At 38.5% G+C, this 13,630-nt stretch overlaps 1 protein-coding gene across 1 annotated transcript; it reads right to left on the bottom strand.

Moving 5' to 3' along the window:
• Nucleotides 1-498: 498 nt before the first annotated feature.
• LOC118432646 (vitamin D3 hydroxylase-associated protein-like) lies at nucleotides 499-8,750 on the bottom strand. Its single transcript, XM_035844282.1, has 16 exons — nucleotides 8,512-8,750; nucleotides 7,378-7,491; nucleotides 7,076-7,132; nucleotides 6,611-6,700; nucleotides 6,314-6,447; nucleotides 5,658-5,864; nucleotides 5,301-5,341; nucleotides 4,756-4,880; nucleotides 4,337-4,462; nucleotides 3,697-3,794; nucleotides 3,011-3,110; nucleotides 2,720-2,760; nucleotides 2,264-2,303; nucleotides 1,753-1,864; nucleotides 1,244-1,389; nucleotides 499-908 (listed from the first exon to the last, which is right to left on the bottom strand). The coding sequence occupies exons 1-16, from the start codon at nucleotides 8,719-8,721 to the stop codon at nucleotides 795-797; spliced, it is 1,755 nt and encodes a 584-aa protein (XP_035700175.1). The 5' UTR covers nucleotides 8,722-8,750; the 3' UTR covers nucleotides 499-794.
• Between the last annotated feature and the right edge of the window lie 4,880 nt (nucleotides 8,751-13,630).

Genomic DNA, 13,630 nt, shown 5'->3' with positions numbered 1-13,630 from the left:
ATCTTATGAAATGGAAATGTCCCGCACTTTGAGTAAAGTGAATTTTTGCGTATTTTTACTATCACATACACATAAGTGATAAAAGGGTCTAATAACTTAAGATAAAACTTTGATTAGAAAACATATCCTTTCTTACTTTTTCACCGGTCCAGGACCAACACAAAGAAAGCGAAGGAAATTCTAACTCACTTAGTCGAATATGATTCTTATTTTAGCTTGACGTTGTGATACGTACCTGTACCTTTAAATTGGTACTGAATGAAGTTATCATGACATAACAATTAGAAATCAAAAGGTATAAACGTGTATATTCCATATTCACAAAGAAAACAGATTGAAAGCTCAAAAATCAAACTCCTATGCTGTATGGTACATATCGCTCCTGTAACGTAGCCACTAATAAGCAGTTGTAGGGAATCACTGTGGTATATAAATAGGTACTATTCTACACCCTTAAGCTTCGTAAACTGGGAAAAACAGAGCACTATAGGTAAAGCACAGGGAAAGGAAGTCGTTGGCATGACAACGTAGACCGGATGGAACACAGTGTATAAACCCGTTGCCATGGCAATATTTAGCCCCTTCCATGCTGCATAATCTATAATTGTAGTAGTCAGAATATATAGTTTATGTATCGGGCAGATTTTCTGTGGTATACAATATGTATCGTAATTCTATTCTATGAAGCGGTTACGGTTACGTATCATAATAAAGTAAGAATAAGAAAATGCTGACGATACAGTACTTGTGTTTTCCTAAATGTCGATCTCAGTTAGATATGATATTGACCAAGGTTACTCTTTACAGACAGTCTCCACTTCCTTCATGAGCCTATGGCATTCCTCCTCCTGCCACGGCAGCGCCACACACTGCACAGCGACCGGCATGCCAACTGCACCTTTGGTAGCCTATATTTCAAACATAACGGTAAAAAATTCGAACTGAACGAATCTAGTATGTCGACCCAACGCAAGTGCGCTGAGACGATCATCTTCGACACGTAATGTTTTGGACACGTGACTCCGATAATGGATCAAAGTTCACCAAAAGTTTGTACTAACCTCTACTTGCAAATTGTAAAATACAAGAACACTAAATTCACACCGAAATCTGACCATATCGCCAGATAAAAGTGTACTTTGACGCATGTATGTATAGCTTATTGGCTTATGGTTCGTTAAACAAAATAATGCAAAACAAGTAACAAAAATGATTTTTCATATCGCTGCATGAGGCTCCTTACCTTCCGAACAAATCTGTCAAAAATGTCGTTGTCAAATCCGGTGTAGTCATCCAGCAGTCTGTCGTCTTCCTCCGTTACCTTGGTAACGGGGACCACGCCCGCCGGAAAGTTCAGGAGGTTGAAGATATTTGTGTAGAGTACAGTTTCTATTGGCAACAAGAAAGAATGCAAAAGAAGTATGGTTAACTGACAAAATTGAAAATAAAATATCCACTGCACAAGACTACTTTGTGAAAGGATTCAAGGAGGCCATCTATATCAGGGGCCCATGAGTTGAGACGGGGGGCGATATAGACTTCACGGCACTTTTGGACTGTCATCAAGTAATCTATGTCATGGGTTAATTGAGTTCTAAGAACAACAGCAGTATAGCAGGCGAATATTCGATGTTAACATTTATTGTCTAGGATCTACGTTCAACTATTGTGTACCATTGAAAACGCATATCACGTTTGCATAAGTTTATACGGTGCAAAGTAAAAATAAATAAGACTTTGACTAGAACATACCCGATAGCGCAGGTGCTCCCTTATATTTAAAGGCAGGTATGGGGTATGCAGGGCACAGTAGGACATCGATGCCGGCTTCTTCCCAAGCTGCTAAGAACTCCCTAATGTATTCCTGTTCAGTATTTACAAAAACAACTAACCTGGTAACTCACATTAGGTTGTTTCAATTTTGGAAGATCGACAAAAATTCAAAACGTTGGTAAGAACTTTATGTTTTACATTTATTTTCTACTAAACATTATGCGACATTTATTCCAATTAAATGCTACACGGTAACACAAAGAGGCTAGTTGATTAACTGGTAATTATTCATCACACAAAGAAAAAAATTAGTAATGTGATATATACCTGTGATGTTTTTAGTATAGAAAATGTGCAATATTGTTCTTGTAATCTACAATGGCATGCTGAACTGACTTCCCACTTACTATTCTTTGTTACGTCTTTTAGCAAAAATTTGACGGAAATCATAACATGTTGTTTGAAGAATGAAGTAATATAAATTTTGCACCTCTCGTTCAACCAGCCTTTGCCAGAGGTCATATATGGTCCTGAAAGAACATTTAGTAACTGCAATTAATCCATATCCCTGTATATTATACCGTTATCGTACTATACCAATATCCTGCATGTGTAGTTTCCAAATTTTTAAACACATGGATGCTATTTCAGATAAAACTGTAACAAGAGATATCCACAACTTAAAATTTACCTCCATAGCATGTCTAGAATTTGAGATATCAAACCCGGAAGTTCTGATGCAACAATATAGCAAGACGCTAGGGAGCGCAAAATGTAATAAAAACAATGACTCAAAAAGATTACCTACCCAAGTACCAAATATGAATACAATCCATGTAGGCATTCTACAAGTATGCTGTCCATCTACAAACATCCAAATATGCAAATGCTATAGAAAAACAACATTTTACCGAAAATAAAACCATATTTTTTGTTCTGATCTTACCGTAGTACACGGTTGGACATCCCCCTTGCTATCCTAGGTGACTGCAACATCATAAAAAGTTTATTAAAGCAAGGACGTACTATAACAGTATGTGTGACATGCAATCAAATATATGGACTCTTTGTTTAAATTTGGTCCATAAAGAACAGAGGAAGTTTTCTTACTAATAGTGTGTCGACCTTTCATTCCCTTTCCTCATGGGCACTAAATGACACCTAGTAGTCTTCTATCAAGGACCAATCAACGTAAGTATTAAAGTATACTATAAAATGAAGTCTTCTTTCTACTCACGATTGGTTTCAGTAAGAATCCAACGACCTTTCGCCAGAAGTACGACATAGTTAGATAAGGCAACTGGGATTTTAGACGTGGGTTCGCGATTTCACCAGAACTGAAATGTTTTGAATAACATATTGACTTCAGTATATACTATTATGACAATATTTGAAACACTTAAGTCAAATCTTGTTTTGTTTTAGCAAAAGTTATGTCTTCAACTTTAGAAGGAACAAAGGACTGATCGAAAACTCGTGTCGGTAAGCAATCTGTTTTGCGTACGAAATAAAGTGTAAACCTATTACTAAAACGTGATTTTTGCGTGATATTATTTAGATGGAAAACGTACTTTATGTAAATAGAACAAGTGAGTGCACTAAGTCAGCGGAGGATCATAAGTTTATGGTGCCCCCGTCTCCTCTTTCAAAAAGAATGATTCTTGTCTATTATGTTAGAAATCATGATTGGATCCGGCTTTAGAATTGATTTAAGCAACATAGAGAACCTTCAAACCATGGAAAAAGTATTACGTTGCCTTCTTCTGTGGGAAATTTCTATTGTTTATATTTAAGAATAGATTTTGAAAGTTAAACTCAACAAAAGGAAGCAGACACAATGTAAAGATGCTCGAAGGCAAATCATGTTTATCATAAATTCTTTACCAAAATCCGTGGTATTACCTCACTAAAAGTTCTACTCACATACGGTTACTGATAGTCTTCCCACCATCAGCCAGCATGCATTTTACAACGATGTCATAGAATGCGTGGTCACTTTTTGGAGGCTGGAATTGTACAAGCTGTGGAAGACAGGTGAAAACAATAATAATACACGTCAACTGTACAGTTGTATTTCCGCAGTGTATTCTATCATACGACTTGCTTTGGTCAATATTGACCATGATAACATCTTAACTGACATCAGCCCTACAGCTTCTGCCATGGCAAAACAATGCTGAATATACATGCCAGCTTTTTACAACACATTGTATATAAGACACGAATTTAAAAGAGGTCTATTAATGCTACAGTCAAAATTGAAGAAAAAAAAGAACCGCAGGGTCCCGCCGAATCGTTTACGTTTTTTTTTCCGTACCTGACCGTATGGCTGCGGGCATATTTTGGAGCAAGGCGCGCCCCAGGACTCTTTCACGTTGAAGTTGAAATCAAAGTATCAGCTGATTTATTATGAGGTATTCAATACATCCTTTGGGAGTCCCCGATCTAAAGATACCTTGCAGTATTAGGAAATTTAATATTACAGCGACAACGATATATATGGTAGGCTATGGATCATTTTTTATTTGCATCAGTGCATCGATGTTCTTAGGGAAAGTCCTACTTTGTGTCCAGCTTTCTCCAGTGCCTCTTTAGTGACCTTCATTGCCCTTGTAAGAGCTGGAGTCGCCATTTTCAGCTCCCAGTCTAAAAAGTAGCCAACCTTCAGTGGCTTCTTCGACTCGTAAATCTAAATGAAATAGACATAACGTTTTCAACAATCAAAAAACATAATCCATTTCTTAGAATACGAGCTCTATCTTAATAATAGAATAGGCCTTAGAAAACATGGTCGAGACAAGAACTTTTACAAGTTAAAAGACTACACCTTTTACATATTACCAACAATTCTTGTCGCTGCGCATGCGTAATCGGAACCGTTGACGTGCTCATTTGGACGGATTTCTTATGATTGTCTCTATAAGACTATATCTTGAAAGAAAAAAAAAAGATAAATACTTGTGTCTGGTCTTTTTTTCTTACCTCGTGTCTGAATGGTATAGGCGGTACCAGAGGGTCCAGTTGGAACATGTCCGGTACCAGTAGTGCCCTCATCACCAGCACCAAACTGTCCACGTCTCGGGCCATCGGGCCACACGTACTGACCACTGTGGTGCATATCGACGATTTTTTTTATAGCGCTATAAACATTCAGATATTCAACTATTGAAAGTTTTTGTCCGAAAGCTAACATCAAGAACAAAGCAGTACCATAGAATAATGATATAGTTGATTGACAAGACCGAAACAAAAGGTTAAACAAATACTTAGTGCTGTCTATAATATTATGTAGACTTTTGAAGTTACGTTTGACTTTTTGTCTTGTTTTGTCTTCTAGTGTAACATTGTGTAGATTCACTAGCTGAAATACACCAGTTCCGAAGAAGCGCTCAAAAAAAAAAAAAACGCGGAACACATTATTAGACAAGTTTGCTGCCTTGTTTTGTTACGTATCATTCTACTTTCTCTCCAGAATTTAGCACAATTTTTGTGATTAGACAACATTGAAGCTAGGCACTATAACTCACCACCCTGTAGACCCGGAGCACAGGTGAAGTATCCCTGTTTGCTACATAGGAAAAAAAAATCTTTGGTTAGTTTATTTATATAACAGCATAATTCAATAGAATATGTTTTTTTTAAGAAATATGAGCCTTTCCTATCTTCAGAGCAATGTATTTAGTATACGTAAGCATCAAACAATGGTGGCAAAATAGCTCATTGTTGCCATTGTAAAGATTTCTGGCCATATTCTGCAATTTCAATCGGAATTGTAACATGGAACCAAACTCTAAGAATCTACGTATACAAAAGTTCACTTACCCAGTCCCCTATCCAAGAAGCAGTAGGTTCGCAGCCTGAGATTCAGACAAGTATTGACTTACCTCAGTCTATTAGCGGTAGGTTTGAAGCCGCAGATTCCGCAGAAGTGCGCGGGAATGCGGATACTTCCGGCGATGTCGTTCCCGATGCCGAGGATGGATCCTCCTCCACCAATCAGCGCCGCCTCTCCTCCTGACGACCCGCCAGGACTACGGGTGGGGTCACGTGGGTTCAACGTCGTCCCAAACAAGGGGTTGCTGCAGGCAATACTGTAGAAACAAAACAAAATAGAGCGGTTTACATAAAAACCAATACCAACTTTTATTTAATGATTTCGTTGGGTTCACGAGACTAGGGCTAACTGAACCTGGAAGCGAATTTTACTCCCGGTTCACCTTTTGCCACACATTAGGACAAACAGACAAAGAAACAAACTCACATGTCGAAAACAATATATTCCTTTTCAAGGAGGTATAAAGCAACAACATTTAAACCATAAACATATGGAATTTCTATACCTTATTGATTACAGATGAAGTATTAGCAGATTCTGTATATGTTGATTTGTATCCTCCGTACAAAATATACCCTGCTACTGCACTGAAACAGCAAAGAAACTTGCTGACATATGTGCTACCAGTTACATGGACTACAAATTCAAAAACAACATTTTATATAAAAATGCTACCAGTATTATGAGAAACGGATGAATACATACTCAAACATTGTCTGCGGAATGTTAGTCTTCACAAAAGGCACCGCCCCTTGTTTCTTCAGTACACGGACGATAACAGAGTCTTCCTCGGCGTAGTTTTCCAGATATTTCACCAGACCCAGAGTGTTCGCCATTCCCTGTGAAAAAAATTAAGTCATGTCAAACTCTGGATGAAGCCTTAGTTACCCAGATCACGTTATCCTATGGTCAGGTGACGTCACAAAGTGCTAGAAAGGCTATACCGCCCGCCATCGCTGACAGTTTTGAACAATTGTTTATATGCACGCAAAGCCAACATACCTTGATGTTGATGTTGTCTTTGATTGACACGGGGACTCCATACAGTAGACCGGACTTTTGATCGGTGCTGTCTAATTCCTGGGCTCTCGCCTGCAAATGAATTGTTGAACAGGGTATGGAGGTGTAATTCCCTCATTCAAATGGGGAAATGATGTAGGTTGGGACCCCCTATCAACTTGTTCTAGTTGCTTTATTAAAAAAACGAGCTGTCACAGCAAGTTAGTCATCAACTGCAGGCACCACCCTCCCCAGCTCGCATACGTTTTATCGCAGTATGACTGGTAAGCCAAGTTTATTGCCCAGATTCATACAATTACATACCAGAGATAACTATGATATTTGCTTAAAAATTGCATCTATTTACTCCCTCCCCATTAATATATGCATAATGGTATGACACTATAGATAGTAAATATATTTTGTAACTGTCATTTTGAGTACAGGTATAAAGCAAAGTATGCCTACGAGTGCGTTCGGGACCGGTTCAGTGATGCAATTGATGCCGTCGTGGACTGCCAGGGCCTGAAGCAGCAACAACAACAACAAAACATGAATAATGTAAACCTCTGAGAAAATTGCGTTGGATTTTAGTACCCAGTCAGCTATTTCCAGCCGCAATGAAGCTACAAGACTGGACACAAAACCACGCATAACTTTACAACGTTAATGGATAGACATGCATTGTTTTCGAAATCCTACATACAAAGGCTTCAAAAATGTGTTGACATTGTTTAGTATGGTATCTGTCACATGTTTGAATTTCGTACCTTCTCCTGAAATGCCTGTAGCACCTGTACAGCTGACAGCTGTCCATCTTGCAGCTGCTGTGTCAGTCGGGGCAAGGTCAGTGTCAAGATCTGCTTCCTTTTGTCCGCCAATCCCTAAATGTAGACGAGAAATTTTATAACCAAGGACCTAGAGTTAGCTTTTACTAGTTTTAGACTAGAGTGGACACCTTTCATATTGTTTTCTTACTTTATCTCAATGTCTCATGTCACATGCAACTAGCCCACGGGCAAGAATTTTCAATAAACATTATATGTAGATGGACAAAATTAGACAAAACGCCAACTGAAGATTGAGCAGTACGCGTGTAAAAGCGAAAAGCTCTTAAGATTAAAATATTTTCTGTTATACACAATTCGCCGTACACAAGACTATCATCTTACATACCGTAATGTACCTCGATGGAATAACAGATATTGATTTAAATACATTATGATATGTGACCCTGTATGGTAAAAACAGGAATACACATAAAAAATGTCAAGACGCTAGAAATACCTCCAATGATTGTAAAAGACCATTTTCATCCCATACAATGTACCCTTGTATTACGAAGATAGCCTTATTGAACTGTAGTTATGTATCAGTAAATGCCAAGCTTTGTACCTTTGATGCGCAATAATTTTACAAAAATATCAATATTATCATTTCGTGAAAAATATACTGTACTGGCGAAACTGATGGGTACGTTTACAAGCTTTCTTGTCAGCTATTGTGTTTAAATACTAAACCGACCTATTTCAAACGTTGGACCTTTGTATTCTATTTGTACTCTAAATATTTGATTATCGTCCCTACAGCCAAACATGCCCCCCCCCTCCCCATTTACTAAGATATAACAGTATAAACGCTCAAGTCACTGCCTTACAACAAATACAACGAAATATGTTAAATACCTGATATTTTTAAAGAAAGTATATTTAAATCACAAAGAAGAAGAACTAGATGTATTATCAACTGCAAAACTGTGTCTATTGCTAAGCATTGTTAACTGCCATGAGAAAATTTAGCGTAAAAATCTCAGAAAAACTATAGCAGTTTTAGAAATTGTGTTGGACAGAAACGTAACGTTTATTGTTCAAATGCTTGTGAATATAAATATGGCCATTTCTTACCTTATCGTCAGTATCTAAGGACTTCAGCACGTCTTGAAGAGCCTTTTGCCTTTCTTCGTTCTTCCCCTGGACTTTCCGCTTGTACTGTTGCCTTGTGTAGAACTTACGTTCTACATAGACGGTCAGGACACCGACCAACGTGGTACAGACAACCAACGGTAAGCGAGAATCTTCCAAAACATCCCAGCAGAAGTCTACAAAATCCGACATGTTTATAGTAGAGAGCGTGGTGTTCAGGTTATGAGAGCAATGGTACTGAATGTAGGTCAAGCCAGCGTTTTGACCAAAGGTCACTAAAATAAAAGCACGTTTAGTGTTTGCCTGATTGTAAAGCGCTCCTAGCAGACCAGCTACAAACTGCAACGTAAGCGATTACATTATAAAGGTATTGACAAGTCGTTTAAGTTAATTCATACTTATAAGACCTTATTTGGTAATAAGAATGGTTACTTTCGCGTGCGTAATCTAAGAACGCCTTTGCATGTACCCTTGGGCCAAAACAACACAGAATTTGCCCCTTTCGATTGATTTTGAGAAGGCGCGTTTCTTTTTTACCTCCATGAAATGTCATGAAATGACAGACAGACACACAAACGCTACTGAAAATATAACATTTTCAGTAGCGTTTGTGTGTCTGTCTGTCTGTCAACAAGATAACTCAAGAACGGCTAGATAGATTGGTTTCATACTTGGTGTGTTGGTAGGGTGTGATGAAAGCTGAAAGTGATTAGATTTTGGGCCCCCTAGCGGCTTCTCTTGGTACTGAAGCGCAACTTCCAGTTTTGCTATCTCGTGTTCTGAACAAGCTATGGTCACGAATTTAAAGGTTTTAGATAGCTCTTAGCTTGTGCTCAGGAAGAAGTGACATAAGTTTGGGCCCCCTAGCAACTAGGTTTGGGATAGCAGGGGCATTTTTGTCAAAAAATTCTGAAGTGGATAACTCAAGAAGGGAACGACGGATTTTCATGATTTTTGGTATGTTTTAATATGCTGTTGTCACTGTAGTTCACAAGTACACAGAACACAGTAAAGGCACTTAAAGAAGAACTGATTGCAGGTAAAGACGGTCATGACCACTGCAGCAGCAGAACACTACTGATACATAACAACAACAGTAAAATTGAACTTGTTGAACTTGACAAACGCCATTTAGCAAAAGCGCCACACTGCAGAACCTGGAAAAAGTACGAGCGCAGTAAAACACTGGAATAAGGGCTGTCCAGGTTACGTAATAAAATGATTTTCCAACCATACACGTCTCCTGAAAAAAAATGATTTATTTCTTACTTACTAGTAGTTTATTTGCTTGAGATATTTAATACTTTTTTTAGGTAAAATGGCGAAAAATGCCGCAATTGTAACGTTATTCATGAACCATTTTTATCTATAGACATCGGCCGGGTTTATATGATCTATGTAATAGCAACATAATATGACTGAAAAACGTAAGTAGAATGAAATGATAAGGGAGCGATTGTGCATACCAATGTCAAATGTATTTGTGTATTCAATGAATGAAACAGAACAAAAATCGCAATGAAACATTGCTGGTATAACTTTTACACAGCTAATAATAGATATCATTATAGTACATAGAATGCCGACGTTTTTACGACGTCTCATGATATAGAAACGACATTTCGCCAGCACAAAAATGATTCCCTCAAGCTACGAGAACGTACTTTATTTAGAACAGCCTAGAGGCGAGTTCTTAATGGTCTACAAGGAATGGGGTTAGAACATATGAGGCTATTACACTAAAACATAAAAAATATGTCACATATGTGTAGAAAAAATACCTGATAACTAGAAAGGCCGACATTTGCTTAAGAGCAAATACAGCATATTTCAGCCATACCCCTTCCCACGCAACATTGGACTGTTCCAAATCACCCCTGCGCAAAAATGGAACATCCTCTTAACAGTACATTATCCCCCAAAGTGGACTGGTATTGTGAATTGATTCCAGGTAAAAACAGAGCTTGCTTCTATTTTTCAGAAAATGACAATAATCACACCTTCCATTCAGAAAATTTTCATCATGACTGAAAATTGTTGAATGACTTCATGTAATGTCATTAACAATTTTCAGTACGATAACTAGGTGTAAGTCTAAAAAAGTATAAGCTCCTTGTGATGTGGGTACATTTATTATTGCAGTGAACTTTTTTTATTCAAGTAGGGCATACGATTTAATAATTATCAAGCAGGTGTAGGTACTGTAGGAGCGTTTGTTTTCTTCAAGCTGTAAAACTGTTAAACTGTTTTACTTTGTATGCAATCAGCCATCGAGCCTATTCTTATTTTAGTATAACAACTTCCTGCCAGACCCGGAAGATACGATTGAACCTTGTTCGAGGATTTATTTTCGTCTGTCTGGTCAGTCTGTTCATACCCTGGCGCTGAGAGTGTTTTATTGGGCTGAAACTCTAGCAGTTTAAAGTTACTGACAATTTAAATGTTCAAAGTTTATGTCAAACAACAACAGCACTAGGAACACATACATTTGCTCTGGAGAAAATACAGCAGTTTTCGCAAGTTCCAGTCCAGTGATAGAAATGTGGCCACTACAGACAGGTGGTCACTATAGAGAAAATGCTGATCTATTGACTATGAGCCATACGTTACACATGATTTCAGTACACTGATCATTAATCATATAAACATTGCACAGGTAAGCCAATTGTTTAGATGTAAAATTAAGTTCAAATAATTCTGAAGAGAAATATTGATGAGAAAATAACCATTCTCGCCACTGTCTAACTTATAATTACGTATCAAAACTGAACGCAGATTTTCTAACTAACGCACCTTTCGCCGACTTCATCAAAGGACCGCCGGCTATCAATCAAACACGGCTGTTGATTAGACTTAGAGTTTCAAACAGTCATGTGCTGTGTGCCAGTTGACAGCGAACTTCATGCTACGTGATGTTTTACATTGCTTGGACCTTCTTTCCTACAGCGGTGCTTCTACAAAATATTTAGACTGTAACACTGAGTCCCACATGTTTTATAGAATAGAATTTGACGCAGAACAGCGTTTTTTGCTGGGTATTTTTCTTGAAACATGTCCGTGGGAATATCAGCGAGGCGGCGACGTAGGGATATCAGACCGTCAACAAAAGTCGCTAACGGCGCAGCGAAGATACTAGCGCTATAAATAAGCGCTTCAACCCGTACAATATTTTTGTATACTGTTGAGCTAAGTAAAGTTTGTTGTTTATGAGGTTTTAGTTGTACTTTGAAGCTTTGACCCGAAATATTTTAAAGTCAAACTGCTGAAGAGAAGTAAGTGACTGCTACGATTATCGTAGATATGGCCCTAAAAAAGCTGATAAAAGAAGCCTTCTCAATAGTCTAAAATGCAAGAGCTTCCGGGGGGGGGGGGGGGGGGGCTTCGCCCACCTGGGTCCCCCCACAGTGGCCCTGCCCCTGGACCCCGCCAGGGACATTCAGCGGCCCCAGGACCCCTGTCCGACGCTTTGAAAAAATCCTGGCGAGAAGTCTGTACGGCCTGAGTCTTCAAGTTAACGTATTGTGTGGTCCCGCTTATGAATATTAATTAGCCTTCGCTTTCCTCTTCGCTGATTGGCTGAACCATTAATTGAATTAACTCTTCCTGTCGGCTAGACGCAGGTGCAGATGTCGGCTCTGTGGGGTGAACGTCCGAAAGGTCATGGCATGGAGAACGAAAGAAAACCAATTTCCCCTTAAAAAAGTGCTGTAATTAAGCCTTTTACAGTACTTTATGCCAAAAATTTTACTTGGATCATTTTGCCAACTATCTTATGCCTATCTATACCAAATGTTACTCATACCAGGGTACAGGGGTGCAAAATATACCGTTATAAGACCGTCAACAACAGTCGCACGGAGCTAACAGGGCAGCGAAAATACCATCGCTAGCGTTTCAACTTCGGATAACAAGTTATAAGTACTGTTGAACTCAGTAACGTTAAAGTTTGTTTTTAGTTGCCTTTGACGGTTTGACCTGAAATAGTGTTACACTAAACTCCTGAAGAGAAGTTAAGTGACTGCTGCGATTATCATAGATATGCCCCTAAGAACTGATACAATATAAAGCCTTCTGAATAGTCTAAAATGCGAGAGCCTTAGGCGGGCTTCGCTCCCCCTGGCGGGAACACTGCTATATACGGGATCATGAGGCCCCGCTTATGAATATTAATTAGCATTTGGCCTCCTCTTCGCTGATTGGCTAGGTCTTTGATTCAATTAACTCTCCGGCTGACGCGCACAGGTGTGGCTCTGTGCGGGGTCACGGAAGGTCACGTCAGGATGCCAAAAGAAAACAAATTTCCCCTCAGAAAAGTGCCAAAATTAATCCTTTTAAAGTTGTTTATGTCAAAAATTTTACTTGAATCTTGTTACCAAGTATCTAATGCCTATCTATTCCAAATTTCAGCTCATTTAATTGTAATACCAGGGTACAGGAGCCAATAGTGTCCTTTTTTGGTCAAAAATTGGCCAAAAATCGCAAAAATAAGCATTTTGTTGCACTGTACACCAAAAGTGTTATTGAATTTATATGAGGGCATTATCAAGGCACATCTCTGTCAAATTTCAGCTCATTCGGTTGCAATACCAAGGTACAGGAGCCAAAAGTGTCCTTTTTTGGTCAAAAATTGGTCAAAAAATCGCAAAAATAAGCATTTTGTTGTACTGTACACCAAAAGTGTTATTGAATTTATATGAGGGCATTATCAAGGCACATCTCTGTCAAATTTCAGCTCATTTGGTTGTAATACCAGGGTACAGGGGCCAAAAGTGTCCTTTTTTGGTCAAAAAATCGCAAAAATAAGCATTTTGTTGTACTGTACACCAAAAGTGTTATCGAATTTATATGGGGGCATTATCAAGGCACATCTCTGTCAAATTTCAGCTCATTTGGTTGTAATACCAGGATACAGGTGCCAAAATATACAGTTTTGGTCTAAAATTGACCAAAAAATCTCAATAAAATCATTTTAGAGGCAGATATGAAAAAAATGGGGAAAAAGCATCAAGGTATTGGCCCACTCTACCCCTGTGCTGATTTCAGGTCATTCGGTCCAGGAACGGCGGAGATGATCACTTTGAAGATTTGACAGGAGAAAGAA

This window comes from Branchiostoma floridae, chromosome 15, assembly GCF_000003815.2.
Source record: "Branchiostoma floridae strain S238N-H82 chromosome 15, Bfl_VNyyK, whole genome shotgun sequence".
Classification (NCBI taxonomy): Eukaryota; Metazoa; Chordata; class Leptocardii; order Amphioxiformes; family Branchiostomatidae; genus Branchiostoma; species Branchiostoma floridae.
Note: the sequence above shows the minus strand (reverse complement) of the source record. Positions and strands in the feature narration are given on the sequence as shown.

Bases quoted from the DNA above. Each gene is read 5' to 3' on its own strand.
- LOC118432646 (XM_035844282.1), bottom strand. From the start codon at position 8,721: ATGTCGGATTTTGTAGACTTCTGCTGGGATGTTTTGGAAGATTCTCGC. The intron at 7,133-7,377 runs GTACGAAATTCA...TTGCTGCTTCAG, and splicing joins TACAGGCATTTCAGGAGAAG to GCCCTGGCAGTCCACGACGG. The intron at 2,761-3,010 runs GTGAGTAGAAAG...ATGATGTTGCAG, and splicing joins GATTCTTACTGAAACCAATC to TCACCTAGGATAGCAAGGGG.